This window comes from Charadrius vociferus, unplaced genomic scaffold (genome assembly GCF_000708025.1).
Source record: "Charadrius vociferus isolate BGI_N301 unplaced genomic scaffold, ASM70802v2 scaffold760, whole genome shotgun sequence".
NCBI lineage: Eukaryota > Metazoa > Chordata > Aves > Charadriiformes > Charadriidae > Charadrius > Charadrius vociferus.
In genome coordinates this window covers 943679-969189 of record NW_009647322.1, presented here as the reverse complement: position 1 = coordinate 969189, position 25511 = coordinate 943679, and the positions used below count along the sequence as shown (strand labels likewise).

Genomic DNA, 25511 nt, shown 5'->3' with positions numbered 1-25511 from the left:
AGGGCCTCCGGCCGGCGTTTGTAAAACAGAACAAAAAATATATTAAAAAACCCCCCTACAATTTACGAACAGTTCCCCCGGAAATCTGTGTGAAATGCTTTCTGAGCGGTTTCTGTGTGATCGCCCGGCTTAGCCAACCAGTCCTGCGAAATAAATTGGAGGGTGGTTTGGTGTTTCAGGACGGTGACTGGGAAAAAGGCGCGATTGGGTATGAAAATTTCAACGGGCAACTTAAGGCAACGCAGCTAAACTTATTTTAGCCTGTAGTTGTTGGCTTCGCACTGAACCGGTTATGTACAAATGCAATTCTGTGAAAGACAACGTTCAAGAATCTTCTGTGTGCGATTTGTGTGCCGCCTCCTGCAGATGAAAAAAAAATCAGCGAACAGAAGACTGTCAGAAGTACCCATTCACTGAATGTTTCTTTTCTTGGTCATTGGAATCTCCCTCTGACTGACAGTGGCTTTAGGTTATGTTCAGTGAAAGAAATACTTCCATATGTAGACATACCTACTATCTGTGTTAATATCGGGACCAAAAAAAGGTCAGCTTGTGTGAATATGCAGGCTCAGCTCCCATGAAAGTTAGATGAGCCACTGTTGTATATCTCAGCTGAAAGGTAAACCATACCTTCTTATGCAAGATTTTTTTGTAGCAGTAGCTTTTCAATGCTAAGAGAGAACTTAATTTCTGACTAGAACTTTCACCGAGATATCAAACTAATATTACTGTAAAATATTTCTCCTTTATAATTCTGCCTACATGTATTTTAAAAGTTCTTGCCTGCTGAAACATTAGAAAATTACGGGAGGTGTATTTTTGTGTAGTGTTTAACACCTTTCACTTGATACTGACTTACTTTGTAATGTTTGTGTCTTGTTTGTTGTGTGAGATTACTGGCATCTTTGGTTGGTGACTTTGAACATAAGAGCATTATTTCTTTCTGGCTTCAGATGACTGCCTTTTTTTTTTTTTTAGCTGACATGTGAATAATGAAACCCAATAAATAGAAATTTTATTTAGGAGAGCAGGTTTCAGAAAGCCATTGCTTTAAATGGCAGTTACTGCCTTGTCTGTGTTGAAACCTGAATGAAATGCAAGAGCATCACCTGTTCTGCATTTGCTACTATGGAAGAAAGGGTTGTTATTTAGTCATTACGAAATTGAAGCAAATGCACCCAGAACTGTGCATGTCAGTCTGTGCGCTGATAATAACTCGCAGCATTTCCTTCAGTTTACCCACAAGGACAAGCGACTAGTCTCAGCTAAAATGGTGCTTCAGATGTATACTCAGTGACAAACAAATGTGTTTTTGTGTATATAGGGATAAAAACATGATTGTTTATCTTATATGGAAATAAAGGATTGGATTTGTTTTCTTTGTAAGCTAAATAGATTTTGCTTTCTTTTTGCAAAAAAAAAATCTAAATGTGCACAGAACTATCTTTTTTTCTCTCACTGGTTGGCTATCTTAGTGGTACTTTCATTACTCTTTTTCATGGGTCAGGCTCATACTTCTTGTACTTAAATATCTGCAGTTTTAGTAGCTTACCCAATGGTGTGGTAGTGGTGTTTTTAATACTATCTTAAAATACTCTTTAAGACAACAAATAGTTATAAAATACAATGGCTACAGATTCAAAACGTTATTTTAAACACAAAGTCAGTGAAGGAAAATCTGCCTCTGAGAGGGTGTAGGAGAGAGGTTTCTACTCGGAACTGTAGTGTGACATACATTTTTCGCTTTAATTTATTGTCAGACTATTCACTTAACCTGTCTAGACCAGAGATGCGTATGTATGAGCGATGTTCTGTTTTCTGTAAGTTGGTACTTTAGCTCCTGAAATAAGCTAGTTAATTGCAAATGTGTTCTCTGTAATTAGAATGGCATTTAGTCACCATTTAAGTAGTTTAGTTAAGTCTCGTTTAAATTAGTAATTCAAATTTGGGGTGGTGTTGAACCGTAGGCGGACACAAACCATTCACTAGGAGGGTTTGAACGTCTTGAACTGATGTTTATAGAATAGATGTCTTACAGAGGTGGGGATGGTGTGGCATAGGTGAGGTAAAGACATTTCTCAACTGTGAGGGCCAGAAACTTGGTCCACAGAAACCAGTGACTTCCTGTTCACCTTGCCAGAGTGAGTATGTCAAGCGTGAGTCAAATTGGACTTTTTTCCAGCCCTGTTTTAATGGTAGCATTGTGATAGCTCTGTAATGTCATCAGATAGCTCTTTTCTATTTGTGGTGGGTTTTTTTTTTTTTTTTCTTTTAATAGGAAAGAATCAAATCAATATTTACTTACATAACTTGCAGTTTTGCCTTCTGCTGTAGTTTAATGCAGCTGCCCTGCAAAACCAGCTATTTGCTGCATTGCACAAGCATGGCTGTGAAGCTACTGTAAGTTATTGTATTCTTTGTGTTACGTTAAAAATCGAAAAGTAACCAGTAGGCTCCTAAGCACTTCAGAAGACAATATGTATCCACTTTCCTTTTGACAGAGTTAGAGCTAGAGGTATGTAAAACACACGCCTGACTAAACCTTGTTCTGATGTACATGCTGGACTTCCTTCCCACAAAAGCCACTTAATCTTACTTCTGGTTTTTGTGCATCAGTACTGTTCCATGCTTCTAAATATGCCTTACAGAAACCTGCCAGTCACACACGGACTTCAGTGTTTGGACTGGTGGTGCTGCTGCACAGAATGGTGCACTGCCTGATAGCCTTTCTTAAAGCCGTTTATGCAGAATCTGTTCTTCAGTGGCTCTAGCTCTGTATCTTATTTCCAAATGGCTCTTTGTGTGGCTATTTTCATGCCAGATTTCTGTCATTTAACGCAATGATAGTTCAGAATGCATTTGCAAATAATGTTGGAAGCAGCATTACAGAACAATAACACTATGGGTGTTACATTCAGAAGCACTTAAGCAACTAAAATAGAACTGAATTATTTCTTAGTAGCACAGAAGACTTAAACTTTTTTTTGTCAACATTGAAAATTGCATCTCAAGATGTAGGTGTTTTAATTGCCTTTTTTTTTCCTGTTTTACACTTAACAGTTGTGTGCTTTGTCCTTTGTTTTTTTTTTTTTTTTTAAACTTGAATAATAAAGGTGTTAGGACTTAAAATCAGGGGGAGGATTGATCAAAACTTTAGGGAGATTTCTCCCTCCTTTGACTCACTGTAGCTTTAGGGGGATCAATATTAAGACATGGTGCCTGGTTTTGCTGTCAGCATTTTTAAAATAGAGGTTTTTTTAAATGGGAACATTGCATCATACTCACAAAAGATGTGAGACCTGAAGAAACAAACAAACAAACAAAAAAAAAAAAACCCCAGACAACCAAAGTTGAGTTTAGACTCGTCTTTCATTTCACCATGAAAAAGACCAAGGGGTGACAGTGGTCTTAGAAGCATGCCCTCGAAGGAGAGAATATCACATACTAAGCTTTTTCCAGTGCTTTGGGGTAAAGCATGACAGGAACAATGACCAGGAAAAGAGAAATGCAAACTAGATATATAAGGCATGCTCTTTAACATTGTTGGCAAGTATTGAGCTACAAAGCAGCAGTTTATCAAATTCCAATCAAAAGAGTCTTATTATATGTAGAAATCAGTCTATTGTACAGTAATGTTACTACAAAGAGACCTTTCAGAAAGGCAGCCAAAGTCATTGGTGGCAGAATTTCTGGTGTGACATTTGTCTGAAAAAACATTGTAGGTCATTGCAGTTGATGCTGAGAAAAATGTAAGGTGGCATGAATGTTGATACTCGTGCCAGTGGTTGTCACTGTATTATGGGCAGACAGATTATTAAAAGAATAATGTATGAAATATTACCTCTTTCTATATCTCATACATTAAAAGACCATTCATGTAATGATTCAAGTTGAACTTTAAATAGAAATGAAATTTGACATAGTGAAGTAGTCAAAATTGCCAAGAATGCTTAAGTTAATGTTAACATAAAGCTTATACCTTTTCCAGTGTTGGCCAGTTGGAGTGTTTTAATCTCGTTTATGTGTAATTCACAGTTTGCAGGAAGTTTTAGTATGCCAAGCAGTATTTTCAAACAGTATCCTTTGCTTTCCTTTTTGTTCTTTCTCAAGAACCTTATCATGTGATTCCATAGCTTAGGCTGATGTAACAGGATAGCAGCTGAAAAATACTGTCTTGATTATGTGCTTTTTTTCCTCTCCTTTGCCTTACCTCTAGTGTTCATATACTGGTATGATTAGATGAACTTGCTGATGTAATGGAAGTTTAACCCTAGGGTAGAGTAGTTTTCAGCTGGATATGTGAGCTAATCTGGCTTGTTCCCTGGCTGTACAGTTACCAGAACTGATACGAGGGAAGCCTGAGCTCACCCCTGACAGTAGAGTTGCTGGGTGAATCTGTTGGCCAGCTGCTTGAAAGGAGGCAATTCTGCTGCTCTCCCAGCCCTTGCAGTGGTGCCTCTTTGACCTGATGGTCTGTTCATGGAGCTCAGCTTGCAGGAACTGCCTGGTTTTTCTTCCTCAAGATTACTTTTCTATCAGTTGAGCTCACCGAACCTTTCATATCATGGTATGACAGAAGTGTTGGCATGAAAAAAGAATGCAAGTGTGCTCTAGGAAGAGATGGAACTTCAGCTGACAATTCGGCAGTAAACAGGTATGCACAATCCTGGTTTAGTGCCTGTTACAGAATGGTGCAACATGGCACTGCTGCACAGAGAAGCAAGCTTGATTTTCTGTTCCTACCCTAACACTGAATCTTTACGTAGGCTGAAAGTTGTATCTCTTCTGCCTTGGGCACAATACCATGTGGTAGTTGATCTAGTTGTACAACTTGTTTATTTCCACTCTACCAGTGGTTAAGATAGGGAAGAGGAAAACCCATCCTGTTGGAGGAATGAATGCTAGTGGTTAAGAAGGCAGTACTCTCCACTCGGTGCTAAGTTGGTGACTTTGCTGAGGATAAACACAAGTGGACAAAGTTTAATGGCTCTTGTTTCAGCAGGTATGGTTTGCTCCTTGAGCGCTGAATGGGTGAGGTGACTTGCTTTTTGTTGTCTGCTGTTGCGTCATTACCTAAGATGTTTATGGTAATACTAATATTAGCATTAGGGCTGTCTTGAGTGATTTGCAAAACTAAAGCTCTGACTAATGGTGACTGCAGAAATCTGGCAGTGCAGAGGGTCTTGTAGTCCTGACCAGATCCTAATTGTGATGGTATCTTAAGTAAGTTTATCTTGACTGTTTTAGCTGACTTGTCAAAAACAATGCAGTTGTGAGACATTAAAATCTAATGCTGGAGAAATGTAATTTTTCTGGAAAGTTTCTGACAGCAAAGTTTTTTCTGGCTCTGCAGTCTTACCAATACTTACTGTAGCTTTTTAAAACAAGAATACAAAACTCAGAGTATGTGACTCAATTTGAGTTCCAGATGCTGGCTTAAATGTAATTGAATGGTTTCAAGTTTGGGATAGTGAAAATTTCCAAAGCAGTATGAGGCCAAGAAACCCATCTTCTTATTTCTCCTTCCCACCCTGCTTCTGGAAACAAACACTTACTAATTGTAGTTAGCAAAGGTATACTAACAAACCAAGAGATTCAAGATTAAATTGGTTTCCTCTTGGGAGGCTTTGCCAGATGGTGTGAAATCAAGGTCTGAGTAATCTCTTGATGATGGGTAAAGGAGAGCCATGCTGTTGCTGCTCTCTATTCTTTATTTTTTTAGCACTCAGTTGAGGAAGAACTTGCAGAGGAGAATAGCCTGCAAACTGCTGCAGTATTAGTTATTGAAGCTGTTAGTTATTGAAGCTGGTGGTCCTGTTCAGCTGTGCCGAGTATTGACCTTCAGTGCTTTTTTTGCAACTCTGTGGGCATGTGCAAACCTTTAAGTTCTCAGAGCAGTGGAAAGAACCTGCAGTTTGTAAGTGACAGACTGAAGTAGTGGGAAACAAGACCTTAAAGAGACTGGGGCAAAAACTAGAGGATATGGTTGTTCAGTCCTTTTTCAGATCTTGTAAAGTTATGGATTGTGAATAAAAGGAATCTCCTTTTCAATCAGTTAAAGGAAAAATGTCTTAATGTTACAAGTTCCAAACAATACTGAAAACTAGATGCTTGAAAGGTGGAGAAGGTAGGGGTAATAAGCCCCCATCCTATAAAAATTTGCAAGGAAGGCTGGGAATTTTAGCAGGGAGTTTTTCCTTATCAGCAGTTTAAAATTCAATTAGCAAGTTAATTTATGAGCTGGTTGATGTTTGTTCCTTTTTAGGTGTTTAACAGGGCCTCTGTAAAAGGTCTTTAAGGTTTGTTGTATTTTGAATACTTAAAAGATTGTAATTTTCAGCAGGTGAGTTCAAAATTATATCAGTACTCGGTAGTTTATGTGGACCAAGTGAAGTTATTTGAGTGTTAATACTTTAGTAACGAATGGACACTGACATCTTATTTGTACAAATGTACGCAAGATTTGATTTTTGAGAAGACTTTGAAAGTGATTAAGGCACAGCTTCTCTGAAGCGATGTTCGATGGGTGGCCTCTAATCTGGTTGCTGAATGAATTTCACTTGGCCCAAGCTTTCTGTCTGTGGCTTCTTGCCTAGCAATATGCCTGTAAGACAGCCAATATTCCCTTAGGTAAAGGTGACTGTCTTTTGGTATGTTCAAGTCTTTGTTGCTGTGGGTAGCAAAAATGATTCTGGGTTTCTTGTTCTTTTGAATTGTGTTCTGAGTTGTGAATCTTGGCCATCAAGTACTCTGGTGTGGCAGCCAGGTATGGAGAGGAGTTAACTCCCACTCTGAAATTTCGCCTGGCTAATCATGCAGGATAGCTGCTCTGCTGGTATACATATTGGGCCATGTAATGCATGCGCTTCGCAGCCAGCTTTGTTACTAGTGCCAAAACCAAAAGTACTTGGGAAGTTGAGAAACCGACAGATTTGGCGCTGTTGATCACCGAGATGGGTCGCTGTCGATATGCAGCTTCAGTCCTTGCAGTCTTTAGTTTTGTCATCCAGGGAAATTAAATTGCTGTTGATCTAGATGCTCTCAGATGGGTTGTCTTCCTGTTTGAAAAACTTACGCAGTAAATGCCAAGTTAAAAATGAATTCCTTCACATGGGATAAATGAACGCCAAACTTAAGGTTTCTAACTGCTAGTTTATACTAGAGATGAGTAACAATTATATATTGTAATAGTCTTAATATTAAACCTGGATGATACTTTATATTATCACTATGGACCATTCTTTTGTATCAGTTGCCATTGCAACCCGCAGGGAAACAATCTTAAGTTTTACTTACTATCTTCCTTCCACAGTAATTATAATGGGAGCTATCTTCCTGTGGTATCTCTCTAGCTTAAAAATAAAGACAATTAAAAACCATGCAGCCAGCCAGCTGTGTTTCAAAACATCTAAGTTTAACACATGGAGAGGTTTTATTAGTTGATATAATTCTTTAAAATAGCACCTGTGTCTTTTTTTAATCTTCTTGGTCTCATTAGTGTTCTTTATATTACAAATACAGAACTCCTCAGATAGTCTGGAAATAGTTAAAAAGTAAAATCCTCTAAGTATTAGTAATTTAATAATATCCTTAAGGATGTCTCCTGGTAGTGTTTGAACCATGTAGTATAAGTATTGAAACATGAAAATAAACATGATTTCAGACTATTCTGAAAATTCAGTTTGTAATTAAAAGTCTAACTTCTGTCTTTTAGTGTCATTAAAATATGCTGTCATGGGGGGAAATGAATGCTGTGGAAAAATACCTAACGTGCTTCAAGGGATAAAAAATACACTAACTTAACTTTGTACTACCACTATGCTTTTTTTCATATGAATGTGTTTTAAATGATTAGTTGGTAACAGGTTGTTAATGATGAGATAGTCTCAAGATATTTTTTATTTTTTTTCTAGAGAAATTGCTTGTCTAAGACAAAAGGATTGGTGCTTTCAGAAGAACTTGAGTTTCACGTTTTTGGGGTGCTAGTTTGCTACAGCACAAAAATACAATAAACCTTAAAAGACAAGTGACAGGGACATGTCTCTTAGAAAATTTTAGCTCAAAATGTCTTCCTTGGTAAAACCTACAGGGTTTTTGAAGGCTTCTGTAAGTCAGAGCTTGAGGTACTCAGCATAGAAACTCGTGTAGGAAAATAAGAGAATATACAGAAAAACACATGGCTTCCATATGGGAACGAATTGCATCCACCATAGAGAAATGTAGGGTAAAAGCCCTTCACCTTAGTTACTTTAAATGAGAGTTCCTCATGTTAATAGAAGCATCAGAGGTGAAATACTGTAATTTCTCTCATGATTTAAGGGGAACATACTTCACTTAGAGTGTGTTGAACATACCTGAGTATTTCTGCATGAGTGATTCACCTCTCATTAGCATTTCTGCACCTACATGTTCAAGAAATCTTACTAGGTATGATAGTAATCGCTTTAGGCTGGAAGGGTAACAATACTGTTTCTTGTATTGCCATCCTTACAGCTGCTTGATGAGGAGAATAGGATCGGATATATTGCTGGGGAGTTCACTTCTGTCTGTATTCAAGGCATAGAACAGAAGGTATTGCAGAACGCACACCTGCAAATGCCTTTTTCCGAGTTGCTTGGGTGAAACGCTGCCAGTTGGATTGCAGGAATCTGCTCTTCCTGAAAAATTCATTCCTGTGCTTGGGCAGATGTGAGATGCCCTTGCTGTTGCTTGACCCAGAGATTTGGGGTGGGAGAGAGAGGGAATCGGTTGGTTTGCTTTTGCTTTTTAGGTTTTTTTCTTTTTGTATAGGTCTAAACCTATAAACCATAATTTATCACCACCTGCTGAGTCTTTGTGTTAACTGACCAATGTGTATGCAAATTTTGAAGGAAAATGCAATGTTAAGGTGAACTGGAAGGAACTGAAAAATGCTCAGTGGTAACTTAGATTAAGTTGAGGAGATGGAAATGGCAAAGGAACTAAATGATACATCATAGCATGGTACTTCAATGTATTTCTTAATACTTATTATACTTTGTTGCTTCTTCCTACTATTTTTCCAGTGCTGAGTAAGACTCTTGAAACGGTCTCCAGGCTGAGGGACTAACCTACTTTGTGGAGAATTTCTGTTTCCTTAAAAATGGCTCTTTTCAAACCCATGGTTTAGTTGATTTCATAGGAGATGAAAGTAGTGCAAGATAAAACTGCCTGGAAGTTCCCACCAGTTGTTGTTGTTTGTTTGTTTTTTTAATTTTTAAAAAATCTTTTATTTACATCTCTTTGGGAAACTTCCACAAACTAAATAGACAAGAGACATGTTAAATATGAAGTGGAATACAGATACTTTTTTTGTTTGTTTTGGATTGTTATGGATTGTTTTTTTTTTGTTTCTGTGTTGTGGGTTTTTTTTGTTGTTGTTGTTTTTGCTTTCCCTTGGAGGTTTTGTATCCAGGAATCTTTCATAGCTTTTTTCAAAATATTTTTTTCCCTTGCATCTTTCATCTTCAACCCTTGTCTCAGTGTTTGGTTGGTTTTTTTTTTTTTTTTTTTGTATTGGAATAAACATTCAAGGATAGCAAAACTGAGGAGGAAGAGTTAGGAAGGAAGGTTAAAAGTGGTGATAGACACACAAAGTGAGGTGTGGTTGCTGCTGTTTCGGTGACCTCTTCCTGTAAACTTCCCTGTCTCCTGTGCCATTTCTTGCTGTAGTCATTTTGACCCCTGCTTTATGGAGTGGAAGATAATTGGTCACTTTACTGTCAAATTTGATTTCAAGTTGGTTATTTCAGTTAGATGCAAGTTGCTACGTGATGGTGGTTTGCGTGCTGCTTTCTGCAGTCAGACTAAGGTTTTCTTAAAGCCAGAATAAAGGAGAAAATACACAAAAAGAACAAGAAGCTTTAAAATTATTTTCCTGTAGTTTTAAATTGTACTTAAAATGCACAAAAAAAGGCTTACTTTCTCTTCAAGGAATTAGTTGTCTAGCTAATTCTAACGAAGGATGAGCTATTACATAAAAACTGTCAATATGGGTGGCTGGTCTGAATGTTCTGTAGAGTCATCCTGGGTAGAACTTCCTTTAATACTGTGTGCTGTAGTTATGCAGGACTGCTTTGGTAGTTTGACAGCCTTTTCTCCTCCTCCCTATCTGTCTATAATTAGTTTTGTTTTTTAAATAGTTAACTGACTTCATTTTCCTGTAGTTGTCTGCTTTCTTGCACTTCTTTGGCCGCCGTAAGAATTGCAGCACTGGCTGTGTTTGCTGTAGCTGGTGCGGTCTGTGCACAGTTTGCTCAGACATGCCCGTGTATATTGTACGCTGGCCCTGAAGGCTGGCAAACTTTTTTAATGTGCAAGCTAAGGTTTACTAGTGTGCCTGCTACATCTGCTTTGTTTTTCTTCAGAGTTTTCTGCTTTCCTTCTGGACACGCTGCCTGTAGCCCAACAGATCAGCTCTTTCTGATCTTTTACAGTGCAGAATCCTTCTTGCAGAGTCCTTTTGCTTTTAGACATCACATGTGTTTCAGCACGATGTGTTAATAAACCAGATGACAGTGTCTGGCACAGGAAAAGAGAGACAGTCTGAAGCTCACTCTTTGCTGATACTGACTCACTCTGCCCAGCGAGAATTTGAGGAACAGTTGAATTGAAAGTTCATTCACTGGATCAGTGATCGAAGTTACTGATTATTGACTTAATCAGCTTGCTGCTTGAGACTGAAAGAGATCCTGATTTCTTAACCATGGTTACCTGTCAGAAGGATTTTCTTTTTTTGGCTCCTTTTTGAGGATAGGGTTTTGGTGTTTGTTTTTTTTTTTTCCTAATATAGGCAAGACCCTAGGTTGGCACTTGAAAGCCAAGTTGTCTTATTGTGAATGAAGGCTTTTGATAGGCTTCTGCTGTCTGCAGTTGATGCCTGTTTGAGGGAATAAAAGTGCTGATTTCTTTTCCATCAGTACTAGACTTCTACCATGCAGATTACAGCAGACGTTACTGACTTGGCAGATGTTTTTACTTTACTTTGAATAGTGACAAGAGAGTTCAGCATAGGTTTAACTTTACAGGTAGAGTTGATGAGTTTCCCACCTTTGTATTGTTATTTGCATACTTTTCAAATTCGGTATTTTTTTTAAATGGTGATTGCATATATCTTTATTATATTAAGAAGTGTTCAGGGCTTGTAGAAGCACTACTACGCCAAATACTGCTACCTAAAGCTCCTACTTTAAGAATGTGGTAACAAAACCTGTTGTTTGCAAGACGTGTGCAGTTGCAGTCTGCCTCTGGGATGTGGTGGGACAAGATGGGGATAGGTATTAGCTTTACGTTTTATGTATTGCCTCCATATTGAGATATTAATATTTCCTGTTAGTTTGGCTAGATCATAAATCCTTGAAGAGTTTTTGTAACATCATATAACAGGCTGCCGATACTACCAGTGCACAGCAGCTGCTCTTAACCCGTGTAGAGTGTGAGCTGAGCTCTCAAGTTGCATCTAGTAGAGGTAAAATGTGGCTTTAGCTCACCTTAGATTTGCATCCCCTCTTGATAAGAGGGTTAAGGTATGCTGTTTTGTCAGGCAGTGGACCTTGTTCCAGAGACAGTCATCTTCTGGCCCAGATGAAGAACGAATTTAGATTTATTCCTGGACACAGCACAGAATAAAAGAGGTGTAAATTACGATGTATGGGCAGTAACAAAGATGATAGATGAACTTGATAAAAATAGAAGGAAAAGAGGATTTTTTTTATTGTCAGTGTTCTTCCTTAAAACTCTTTGGAAAGCTACTGATGGTGCCTCCTTTCTCTCTCTTCATTTGTTTACATAGTTACAGCAGCTTGCTGCTGGCTATTAATTCATTGGTTCAGATGATGGATCTAAAACTGCCAGCTCTGCAGCTGGTTTATGTGGGCTTTGACATTTTGCTTAGGGGAGGCCTATAATAAAGTAACATTGAGTGCACAGAGTGGATGCATGAAAAGTCAGCTAAGGCCAAATTGATAATTGTTTGTATGGCTTGCCTTCATTTGTGCTGTTAGATGATGGACAACTACAAGGGCTTAAAAATATTAGAAGACCTGATAAAAATGGTAGTTGAAATGCAGTGTAGGTGAATGTAAAGTTGACATACACGCAGACTGCTTTCGTGCTGTGTGCTCAGTGATAAGCTGTGAGCATCTGTTTAAGCTCAGGAGCAAGGTCTTGGGCTTGCGTACAGTTGACTGTATCATCAGCTCAGTAGTCAAGTAGTCAAAAAAGCAAATCGCATGCTGTGAATCAGTAGGAAAGGATCAGAGGACAAGAGATACCACATGATCAGACTGTGGATCTGTGACTCTCTTGCCTTGGGGATACTCTATGTAGCTCTCACCGTGGCCTCTCTAGAAGAGTACGGAGCTAGAATAGTCTTACAGAAGAGCAGCAGAGGTGATCAAATGTACAGAACAGCTTCTTCTCAATGAAGTATGCTGGATTATTAAGGCTGTTTTCCAACACAGGTAGTGCTGTGCAGCAGTTAAGCAAACAGGTGGTGATTTTGAAATGATAGTCCTCCCTTTCACAATGTACAGGTAATCAGAGGGAATTCTTGGTACAGGGGCTTTTGTGGATGCTCTGTTTATGTGATGCTAAGAAGAATGTATGAGCAAACAAGAGAAATCAATTAAATGCCATTTAAGTGGAAAAATACCCCCCTCTTAACAAATACTTGAGAGGTATTTTTGGTGGCTGCGGAGGTGTTTAGAGAAATACTGCTGTCTGTTTACTCAGTTGTGTGTGCGGTACCATAGATGTATGGTTTTGGCCACTGTTGAAGGCAGGAACTTTGGTCTGACCCATGTGCCTGTTCTTGCTGGATGATGGTTTTAAAACTGTGCTGTTTAATAATACTGTTTTTATGTAGGGAAGCAGGCCTTCCTCTGCGCTTGGTGAGCTGATGTAGAAGTCACCTGTGCTTAGCAATGCTACCTTGTTTCAAAGTTGAAAGTAATGATGTGCAACATGATAAATGATATAATATAGGGCTTAAGGTGGTTGATATCAAAAACTTCGGGCATTCATGCAGCTGCAGGATCTGCAGTATTAGTCGTATCCCAGCCTGTACAGCATGCACCAGTTCTGCTGCACATGCTTCTGTCCTCCTCCCAAAGCTACATGGAGCGTCTTGTGCCACCTCTCTGCAGGGCACAGAGGGACTGGCACTGATCAGCAGTGCTTTGCTTTTTTTGTCCTCTCAGAAGAGTGCAGCCGCAGACTACCCAATGAGCTGAATTGTTATGGCTATGGACACTGATAGAATATGATGGGGACTGTAAAAACAGAAGGGTCATATCCTGTTAGGTAGAAAAGGAGAAGGGAACCCCAGTGCCACTTTGAACTGTAGTGTAAACTTTTTGAAAATAGGCTCTGAGCCTCTGAGAGTATGGGGTTAGATGTTACGGTGCAGAAGCATCATTGACTGCTGGCCTAGAACTTGGTATTGAGGTATTTTTGGTATTTTTTTTCCTCTTTCTTTTTGTATTGGTGTCCTGAAATACTCAAGCATGAGAAGATGTTTAGTGAAAAACAGAAATTTAGAGGGTCTTTGTGATAGGGTTTGTAGTTAAAGTATTCTAAGTGCTGTGTTGGAGAACTAACATAGGTCTCTTGTCATCTGTGGAGTTAGGTGATGCTGAACAGACTCTTAACTGCCCCCTAATTTGTTCTTTATTTTCTGTCCAACCGTGACAGGTGTGACCAAATTTGCAGCAGTGCTCTAATGCTCAATATTACAAGTCAAGTGAATTGACACTGTTTACTGAATGTATGAAGTGACATAGAAATACAAAATCCTGAGAGACATTTATGATGATGATGACTTTGATCTTTGTACCTTTTCCAGTCTAAAATAAGAATATTGTGCAGTAGTGTGGTGACATGAGATTACATGTTGTGGTGAATGCTGCTGAAGAAAATAAATACCCTTGAACCCATTACAGGTTCAGATAGCATATGGTAAACAAAAAGCACACTGAATAACTAGAGTAAAAAGAGCTATCGAATAACTAACTATTGATCATGAAATGGTGTAGAGGTTGTGTAGTGTATTATCATGAAATGAAGCTGTCATGTATAAAACAAATTAAGGTTACATAAAACACTGTATGTTAAGCATTATGTGTAACTTTGTTGGTCAAATGTAAGTAACTTTCTTTCCTTTTCTTTCTCTCCTCACACCACCACTGTTTCTCTTTCTGGATTGCTGCTGCACCTGCGTGGACTTGTTGCTGCAACGGTTCAAATTCATCATTTTACTGGACAACTTTTGGATGTATTCTATCGATATCTTCAACACTGGAAATGATGGAAATGTGTTGTTTACAAAGTAGCTGTAAGTATTACTTTGATAAAGATGTACTACAGTTATTGTAGAAATAGAAGAAACATTAGGGTTTTAGTAGGTGAACTGAAACTGAGCTTAGGTAGCAACTGGTTATAAATCAGGAGGGGGTAAAATTTAAGGGGGAAGCCACTGTAAGTATTAGAAATATGAGATCTCACCTGGCACCGTGATCAATACAGTCGAAGTCAGTGCTTCAACAAAAAAAAAGTAATGAGTAACTTCTTTTAAAAGCTGTTGCAGAAATTTAAGAAAATCAATTCCTAGTTTTGTCTGTTTAGAAGTAGTAAGTTATGAACAAATGCAACTGTTTAAAAATTGGTATGTTGAAAGCTGCAATTTTAATTGGTATTGGTATGCCAGAAAACTGACTCTGGCATCTGACTTCAGTTTTTTTAAAAGACACTTTCCTATGGAGTATAAATGCTCACATTAAATACAGAATTAGTACCACGTGTAACACTTCATACATCTTTCTGGTTAGTAACATTTATATTTCATTATCTAAAATTGTGGGTGTAAGTGCTATAGACCCACTTAACAGAGCAAACAACCCAAAAGTTGTCACCTGTTCTTGTTTAGCATTTCATACTCATCATTCTTAAAGTTCTTAGTGAAACTATCCTAAATGTGGAGCTGTATGTGAAGGGGAAGCAAAGAGAAATAAAAATAATTTAAAATAAGAATTACATGTAAACCCATTCTTTTAAGCAAAAGAAGTATTACCTAGGTTTAATGAGGGGGTGAGTTGTTTCTGGTAAGCATGACATACATTAAAAGGTATGTAGGCATTAAAAGATGCAGGTGGTTGACAAGTAGAACTATAAGGAGTGTCTGACTGTGATTAGATGTTACATCTGGTAGGATGAATAGCAATTGCATATCCCTAATAGTTGTTAAGGAGCTCTTTAATATCTTAAAAAGCACCCATGTGCATGTCATGTAATATCTTTGAAGCATTGGCTCTTGTTCAGGGTTTTAGATTGTGATAGATTTTATTCTTTGCCTGTAGTTGTACTAATAGATTGGAAAAGTAAAACAGTCTTTGGATTTTTAAATTCCTGGCTCACTCTTTTTAATCTTTTGAAACCTTTCAGATAAAACTATTGCTGCACCAAAAAAGCATCTTGAAAAAAGAGTTTCTTCATGGCACAAGGCAAACATTCCTACATTTAGAGAAGTAATAACATTTGTTGCATTGTGTGTCTTTGAACTTGAAACTATAACACCTAGCTTTAGCTGGCTATCATTAGATGTTCGTCTTTTATTCTGTATGAGTTAATGAGTTCAAAGATACTGCCTATTTTGAACTTGAAGGTGGATTGATGCAGTGTATCATCACTAAATGAGAGCTGATACTAATTTGCACTAGGATTAAATCTATCTCTTTCAAAGTAGTCCTGCTAAGTTTGGACTTTTCAGACTTATTTAAATTTGATGGTGGCACCAGTATAATGTGTCTTTGTAGTGTTGTAGCATTGCTTGAGACTAATGGTTTGTTTGCCAAATGAAGAAATCAGTTATGTGACTTAAAGCAGAGAGTCAGTTCATTGACTAGTGCTGCTGGATTGCAAAGAAGCTAGTTCTTGCATTCACTGCTTTAAAAAGGGTAGTGTTTTTGTATCCTTGCAAGGAATGTTTCCTTTAATTAAAAAAAATAATTTTAAACTCTAGGAGTTATTACCGTAATAAGTTTATTCTGTCAATTTTAGAAAAAAACCATCCAAATAAGCATGGGGCAACCTGATACCAAACTTAAATTAACCATACTCTATCCCATACAGAGGAGTTCTGAGGCAACAGTGCCTATAGTAGAACAGATATATATTTATTTTACTTATTTTTTAGAATTCCTCTATCCTCTTGAAGATAATTTTAGGGAGGGGAATTTAAACTTGTAGCCAGCAGTTCAGCTCTGTGGATGTACATACCTCTCTCTGTGTTCTGAAATTGATGTAGTACCAAATCACATCCTCTCAACTTTGAATGGACGTGAAGCCTAAATGCTGAAATCATTGCTCCATGAGAAACAGTAGCTTGTGTTGCTTTAAGTAGACAGTTGTCTCCAAAAGTGTTTTCAGGTTCTCAGTAAAAGAACTAAACTGTCTTGTCTCATAAGAGAATCCTCAGGCCTGCTGTGGTATCAAACACATTTCTGGGTCTAATACAGGGAGGGAGAGGCATTTTAAGCATCATCAACATTTTCGTTAATGTGGTAAGAAGCTAACATCTAGAATTCTTCTCTTTTTTCATAGTAGGCAATATTTGGAATAACTTCTTCACAGTACAAGGCAACTGAAGTTCTGCCTATATGGAGGATTTGTTGCAATGCATGCTGCATTAGTGTAGGTCTAGATCTAGATTTAAGATGAAGTTCTCCAATTGTGTAACCCAGAAGTAGATTGTGTCACTTTGGTTCCCATCATATTGGGGCAGTACCACCATGACTCTTGGGAGTATAGGAAAGCTCCACTCATACTGCTTGCCTGCATTTCAAATAGTCGTTGGAACAAAGTTGATAATATTTTAATCTGTTTGTGCTTGTATACTCTGATGCTTGCACAGTCATAGTGCAGTAATTGTACTCGCTTAAAGTACTGTTAGCATAGCTAACTTTCTGTGCCAGTCTTTTGGCTATCCAGTCAAAAAAAAAAATAATCAGATTTTCTTATTTGTTGTTGCAGTTCATTGCACTGTCTTTTATTTAGACAGCTCAGGTTATTGAGAGGTTGAGTGGATTGGCACCTTTCTACAAATGTGAAAATGAAGCGAATGTTTAAATAACTAAAAAAAATACAAGCAAAGTAAGAAGTTACAAGCTTTTCTTTTAACTTTTTTTTTTTTTTCCTAAATATCTCTTGCCTTAGCAACAGAAGAACCTTGAAGGATATGTGGGGTTTGCAAATCTTCCAAATCAAGTTTACCGGAAGTCTGTGAAGAGAGGATTTGAATTCACACTCATGGTAGTAGGTAAGTTTCTTTCTTTGTTTTGAGTGGTGATCATTAGAAGTATATTGACATAGTTCTTAAAAATCTATGATGATGATGTAATGATCTCACGAGAAAATATGGACCTTCCTCTTCTAGACTGTTAAATCCAGAGTGTTTGAAAAGAACACGTCGTCCAATATGCAAGTAGATGAGGAGGAGGAGGATGAAGAATGAGGACTGTATAGTTTGTACAGTCAAAGAAAAAAGTTTGGTGTGAATCTAGTCTAGAATGTGACTTGCAAATGTGATATAGTAGAAGTAATTTGAACTTGGATTTTCATTTGAATAAAAAAATTGAACTGCTTTTACAGTTGAGTGCAACACAGGAAACTGGGATCCAAAAGTAAAGTTGAAACCTTTCCTTGCTCATAACCAGGCAGCAGGATCCTGTGTATCCTACACTTCTGTGACCACAAAACTGTGCTACAAAATCAAAGCTTTAATTTAAACAAACCTTTCTAGTTTGTATGGTTGCAAAGAAAACCAAATGTAAACAGTGCTATCCCTATGGACTACAGAGAATGGGAAACTAGTTAGTATGGATGAATAATGCCGTGCACAACGGTTCATTTAGGCTTCAGTGATGATCCAAATTGTCATCTCTCCTGCTCGGACATCCAGTTCTCCCCCCAACCCCACTTCTTTTGAGTACTCATATGATAGTAGACTGTTATTAAGGTTGGGTACCTTTGTGTGTAACTGATACGTATATACTGGATATGTGACTCAGTTTTGACATACTACTTGTTAAAATAATAATAACAATTTAAAAAATGTTTTATAATAGCCAGCTGTCTCTTTGTTGTCTACATTTATCTCTTGTGATTTGGCTAGCTTGATAATGCTTTGATGTTTTGTCATCAATACAATGGATATCTTGTGCAGTCATTTTGTACATGTAACATGTTACATAATAGTGCTGTTGATGGAGTTAGAAATCAAGGTCAAATTAGTGAAAACTCATTGTAAATCACTTATAATTTTCTTTGATTACAAAGTGAGTTAAAATTTTAAAATTTCAGGGTTGCTTTTTCTTTTGGAGCTTGATTACAGGTTCTTTTGTAATCTAGCATCCAAGTACATAACTCATTATTTGGTACAAACCTCTTTAGTCTTAAATAAAATTTGGTTTTCTGCTATGTACAGGAGAAATGGAGGAGGAAGGGAGGGAACTGTCTTCATAAAGTATTATTTCAGAATAGGATATAATTTGTACTTTGAAGTTTCATTCTCGCAAAAAGCCAGTCACTTAAACCACAAGTAGTAGATGTAGTGATGTATTAGAACTGGAGAAAGTGTGCAAAAATTACCTTGGTGTTATCTACGTTTGCCTGTAGTACAGTCTAATGCAATTGCACTTACGAGAACTGTGGAAAATTGTGGCTGTCTAGAAGAGAGGTTGGTCCAAAATTAGATTGAAAATAAGATGTTGATCCGAAAATTTTGTTACTAGTTTTACTTTTAATATTTTTGTACTTACTACTAAGACTTAAAACTTCATCTAAATATCTCCTTCCAACCTGCAATTATAGAAATCAGATACTTGAAAGTGAGTGTCTTAACAAAATGATGGCTGATCTTTTAGTACTCTAACATCTGGGGAGGGGCATGGGGGGAGAAATTTTCAGTGATGTGTCTGGTAATAGTATGCCCTGAAAAAATACATATTTTTAATATGAAGGTGAAATAATTTGTGTATTGCTGATCACTTTTGGTAAACGTTGTAGCATGCAATTAGATTCTTAGACTTGTAATTATTTATTGCCGCATTCATCCTTTGAGATAGTGTACTCCGACTTGGTTTGAGACCTTTAGCTGACATTATGCTGCAATTCTGTAGTAATAAATGGAATTATCTACACTTATTAAAACTTAAAAGTTTTAGGATTTAGAGCACTGTCAGTGCTAACTGAATAAGAATAATGTGTGTATCATCTCTTGAAGATAATCTAAAATATTCTCTTGCTCTTTCTACTACCAAAAATTATGCGTGCATGGCTGCTTTTTACTGTAGATTGGACAATTATTACTCTGCTGGCTGTGATTTATAGGTACTTCAGTATCAGTATGTTACCTGTTTGTTCTGAAATGAAAAATGAGAAAAACAATGCTTGTGGTTGCTAAGTAGGTACATGGAAGAAAACAAATCATGTCTGGGATCTGTGATCTCTGTGTCCAACTATTTCCAGGTGTCAGTGAGGCTTGATATTGCAGCTAATGCATTTGTATAGAAACTATTACCCGGTTGTCCATTTAGTCTGGAAGTATCAGTTAATAGATGTGTGTAGTGTGATATCTGGCTGCTTTGTCTTGAAATACATAGTATAAAAAGTCACCGGATCAGCATTTTGGGGGGGCTTGCCAATACGGTTGTACAGCTGTACTGGCTGTTGTAGAAACTATTCAGTTTTCAGTTTAACTATGTAAGATATTTGTCACTAAGGAAGTAGTAAGTACAGCATCCAACAGATCTGACTGTTTCCAGTAAGAATTTTTGCAGGGAGATAGGTCAGTTTTACAGAACCTTTCTTGTGCGTAAAGCATGAATATACTCCATAAAATGTGTATTCCCCAGCCTGCCAAGTTACTCTCATTGCCCTGGAGAATGATGGAGCTGCCCGTAGCAGTGTGTGGTGGCTTCCTGCGCTTCTGTTGTGCCAGTGAAGTTGGAGAGAGGGCTTTTAAATTTGGGTGTGCATAAGGCTGAGCAAGTAGTTGTTGAATAGCCTAGAGTATAGTTTCTGGAACAGGTTCAGGACGTAAAAGCTCCTTATCTGAGCTGATCTAAGCTGGTTGGGGGCATTACTTTGGAAGTGGCTCCATTTCAGCTGCGTGAGCCACGCTCTGTCTGTAACTTGCTGTTTGAGTCAGGACTCAGTAACGTTATTTGAAGCTTTTAATGCTAGTGAAGTCTTTTCTGGAAATAGTTGCTAATTTCCAGGTGTTTTGGTGTTTACATTAAATGTAACTGAAGGGTGAAATGTTTATGAACTATGAATTACACAGAAAAAGTTGATGTTAAAAGTATCCTTTTCATACATAATGTTTTAAGAATCATTGAAAAGTTACCCTTAATAGGAACTGGGATTATTTTATAATATTTAGCCATAATAAACATTTCAATGTTTCTATCTCATTAACTGCATTTATGTTTTCTCTAAGTTGTATTGTTTCATTTGGTAGTGTTTCTAAACTTTTCCTAAGAATCTGAAGACTGAGATGGCCCTATGTTTTCCGTATTGATCGGTTGTCATTGGACATTAATTTGTCTTTAAAATCTTCATGAGACAATGAATTTCATATTAGTCATATTCTAAAAGGCTAATCAGTAGTTTAAATCATGCTACTTTGGAAATGACTTGATGTTGTAGAACAAAAACTAATGATTGCGTCCTCTGAGGATAAGACATAAAGTAACCAGAAATATGTATTAAACTGAGCTTCATTCTAGATGCTTTCAAAAGAAGACATTTAAATAGTGATTTAAAGCAACTAATTCTACATCTGAAATATTAAAGCTCACCAGTGGAAAAAATGTCAAGTTTGCCTCGGGAGGCTGCTTCCTTCATAATCTTGTGTAATCTCTTCAAGTATAAGATAGTTGTTTAAACACTTGAGAACCCGATGTAAATACTTGGTTTGTTAGAAATCCAAAGTGTGTTCTCTGTATTTCTCTGCTGTATAGGTTTTTTGGAGATAAGTACATACTTAAGTCAGATGCTTAAGAAAAGAAAACTTCCAGAAGTAATACTACCATGGTTAGTAGCTCACAGTTGAAGAGAATCTTAATTCTGAAATTGTAGTTAATGTCTGTTTATTAACATAATTACACTTGCATAAGTAGTGGGTGTGTGTTTTTCTTTTTGTCCTAGTGTGATGAGGTGTAGACAAGCAGTTGCTTTTCAGCGTCTTTTTTCTAAACACTGAATCAGGAAATCCCTCTTTTGTTGTTATTGTATTGAAATTGCGCTAGTAACATGTGATTTGAATCACCTACACAAGTAGAAGCAAAACTATAATTTTAAAAAATTTTCTCCTATAGACTTTATGTACTTAAGAATAATTATTTGGGGTGGCTTTTCCTGGAGCTATATCCTTTAAGGTGTGCAGGCTTAGTGAGCCTTATTAAAGGTTGGACTCTTAAATATTTTTTTTTTTTAATCATCTGATTTGCAAAATGCAGAACACTTAAGTCACTTTCCAGAGGACCTTTCTACAGAGTTTCTATTTCTTGAACAACCATTTGGTAGCTTTGACTCCGAAAGCTGTTTTGAAACCTCTCCTATAGTAAATTGTCTGTTTTGTTTTCTAATTGTTGCTTTAGTCTTGTAGATCACCTGTAGATTACAACTTAAAGGAAAATGTCATGCAGTATTGTCATAATGTTTCATTTGTAATTATATGCACACTCAAATGTTTTGGTTTAAACATGGCTTTTTGGCATGGATGGAAAGGAAAGGGCTGTATTTTGCAGGAGTTGAAGTAACGTTAAAGAAAAAGCATATTCTGATTTTAAAATGCTTTTATTGTTCATGGAAGAAAACTTGAACTGGCTTAATACTGGTATCTTGTTCTGATTGGAATTACCCCTTTCATTTGTTCACTTTCTGGGGCAGTTTATTTATCAAGCCAACCAGTGGTACCAAGAGCCTCAGATGCTCACGGCTACTTGTTCTTTGCTAATCTGATATCCTTCCCCCTAATTTTAAACCCAGGAACAAAATCATTAAGCATATAGCAAGACAGGAAGAATAACTAACTGAAAAATAACCTGTGGATAGGCAGTACAATTTAGTAGAAACTGTTTCAGGGTGTTCCTAGTTCTTGTTGAGTTGCTGTGATTTGAAATCCTTAGTTAAGGGATCTGCATTTGGCGTTTGGTGTGACCTTCATTCTTGGCTTCTTAGGATCAGTGACGTATCATTGCTGAGTATTAGTTGCCTAATTTTGCCGTTATTTTAGAGGCCTCTAGACTCTATATCTTAAGTTAAAACACGCTTTCTTTTAGACCTACTGGAGGACAAAAAGTGAGTTTTGACCTTTCCAGTCAGTTCTTAGCTTCTCTGGGCTACACTGTTGCATTAATGGTTATGGAGCCTTTCCTTGTGTATACAGTCAGGGGTGTACACTGGAATACACATCTTAGAAAGTAAAAGCATATTATGGAAAAGAGCTAGCAAAGCCTTTTTTATTTCCTCAACGTGTGTGCTGCCTCCTTTTCCCCTGTAACTTCACTTCTTCAAAATACCTCAATTCCTCCAATTCTATCATCCTCTGAAAACTGTCATGTGTTCCATGCTACAACTGTGGCTGCAGCCCATTTTGACAGCTAACTGCCTGCTCGGTACTGCTGTGCCAGTGGGCTAGGGTCAGGTTAGACAGCATGCTTTCAGTTCCCCAGGTACTCTTTCTATAAAGAAAAGTAGTAGTCTGGGTTCAACTGTTGGGTAGCAGATATGGCTTCCTTAGGAAAGTAGATTTGGAGTAATCTATTGATGGAGTAATGCATCACCAATAGCTTATCACTCCTTTTTGTGGAAAGAAGTTGATAAAGGTTTTTTGAGAAGGCAGAATAGATGAACTCTGAAGATCTTTCTGTGGAAAAGAAGTTAATATCCCTTGAAGATCTGAAAGATTGGTAATCTAACAGGGAGTTAGGGGTCTGCAATGCATGATTTTTCCACTGAGTTACTTTCAGGTGAGAATTTGAAGTATAGAATCGCGTGACTACTTGGCTTCAATTAGAAAATCTTTTCTAATACTTCTTTGGCTGTATGGGTGGGGTTTTTTTGGTTTGGGTATTGTTTTTTTTTTTCTTTTTTTTTTTTTGGGGGTGTGTGTGTGTCCCTTTCTTTTGTAACGTAACAAAATACAGTTTGCAGCGTGCTTGCTCTTGCCTCTTTTGTGGTATTTTCCTATGCCTTTTTCTAGTGTTGGGGAAAGAAACCTGCACAAAGTCTAAAACCTGATGGAGGAAGAGAAACGTTTTACAGTGTATTACTGTTGAAACTTAGTGGCAGGGAAAGTCAGTTAATCTACCTATTTGAGCTTATCTAGAAACCGTAGCTCTTCAAATACTGTCAAAAGTTGTGTATAGCATAGTGGGTTTTAATCACTCAATATGAAAAAAAAAATTTTTTTAATCTTAATTTTTGTGAAGCTTATTTTAAACATTTCCTTCACTGTGCAGTAGCTTAGGCTTGTACTGAAGGATGCTTAAAGACTCTAGACAGAACTGAAGCTGGTATTTAAAATAATTACTCTTCAAGTCTCAATTTTTCATTGTTTGCAACTACAACATTAACTGGAATTGTAGTGCTTACTGGACAACTTTTAAACATCCTTTGGGTTTTTATTTTCTTTATTAACTGTTTGGATGCAAATCTTCTTGAGCAGATTATATGAAAGCCAACTTCAGTATGGTATCTCTTACTGGATGCTTGCTGTCATGTGAATTTTGAGTTCTGACAGCTAACCTCAAGTACTAAGTATTATTATATTAAAACACTGCTTTGAAAAATTAGGAAAAGGTTTTGTAAAGTTTTGGTGGTTGTATTTAAACTAATCTGAACTGTTTCTTGTGTGGCAGTATTTTGGTCAGAGCCTAATTTATCTTTCAAAATTCTTTGTTTTCTGGCAAAGGTTTTGGAGTGATGAGACTTCTGCCTAAGTGTGTGGATGTGAACCCACAACTTGGCAAAAATCTGCCTGTAACCTAGTTGGCTTTTATTTCTTTAAACAAGTGAGGATTCTGTTGGAAACACTTTATTCTTTCTATTTCATATATCATTTCCTTGTCAGTCTCCTAACAAATAGTACGAATTCTTTTACTTCTCTCTGTATTTAAAACTGGGTGTCTAATAGATTAATTCAGGGAATTTAATGAAAACTCTAATGAGATACTGTGCTTTGCATTGTGTAGGTGTCATCCTCACTGTCTTTTTAAGCTTGTAGAGCTTTTCAGTACTTACCTACATAATGAATCCTGTCATGATATTAGTTGTCTTCAGGCCAGTTGTAACTTTTGCTATGTTTCTAACTACATAAATAGTTTTGCTCTAGGTACTTTTCGTTATCCTAGTTTACCAGCTTTTCATTTTATCTCTAAACAAAAATGGCCTTGCTGATTTTACACACCTGAATGTGTTTGCACATGCACACAAACACAGTTACTCTGTTGTTATTTCATATATTAGGGTATGCTTGTTCATTATGGGCAGATCAGCATTTGAACTTGGTCCTCGTTGCTGTTGGTGACAGGTTCGTAGGTTGTAATTTAACTGAAATGAATGAATCTGGGTTGTGTTTTTTTTTTTCACATTAGAATAAGAATAGTCACTGCATGATGTTCTAGTTATACTTTTGTAGATGTAATGTGTGAACTTAAACACATCTTAAAGAAGGTACCTAACTAATGGATACGTTTTAGTTTTTAAATTGGATACCAGCTAGTCAACACTTGTTTTGATTTTGCCCTCCAAAGACAACAGGTTGTCCTCTGTTAGAAGTCACACTACTACGGTTTCCAGTTCCTTAGCCCTGGATAATCAGGTGCCAGTTTACTACAGGACTGTTTTGGGGGCCATCTTTCCTACAAGCCTGGAGCGAGATTCAAAGTAGAAGTCAGATTTTTGTATAGATCAATATTGTATGAGTTGAAAACTCCATCTTTCTTCCTGTTGGCTGAAAACGTTAGGCTTGCCTGCTGTATCAAGAAACGCTGACAATTTCATGAATGAAAAGGTTAATATTGTAACCAAAGTGATATTCTTGGATGGAGTATTTTGTGGTCTAAACTTCCAATTGTAGTAAAGCCACAGTGACCCATTAAATGTGACTCTTCTGATTCAATATGCATGTTTTCCCTCTGGCTGATTTTGCAATAGTCAGTTCAGATCTTCACTGTGGATCCATTTGAAGCTCTTAAATTTTGTTCCTTTTTGCAGTGTGTTTCTGTATGTAGTATTGCATGTAACTGTTTCATCTTGGCTTTCAGATGTTTTTCTGTTTAGCTTCTGAGCACATTTACTGACAAATGAGAGTTTACACCATACTCTTGTCTGGAAATTCTTTTATTAAAGAGAATGAAGATCTTCTAAGAAGATTTTTTTTCTCGCTTCTATTCCGGTGTTTTAGTCTGATATTTTTTCCAGTCCTTTAC

General features: G+C 37.2%; 1 protein-coding gene across 1 annotated transcript in view; it reads left to right on the top strand.

Annotated features, from left to right (window-relative positions):
* Window positions 1-14224: 14224 nt before the first annotated feature.
* Window positions 14225-25511, top strand: part of SEPT7 (septin 7) — a 66771-nt gene continuing 55484 nt past the window's right edge. The window contains exons 1-2 of the mRNA XM_009880073.1: window positions 14225-14350; window positions 17227-17329. Of these exons, the coding sequence (XP_009878375.1) occupies window positions 17320-17329 (10 nt within the window). The 5' untranslated portion in view covers window positions 14225-14350; window positions 17227-17319. The remainder of the gene's footprint in view (window positions 14351-17226; window positions 17330-25511) is intronic.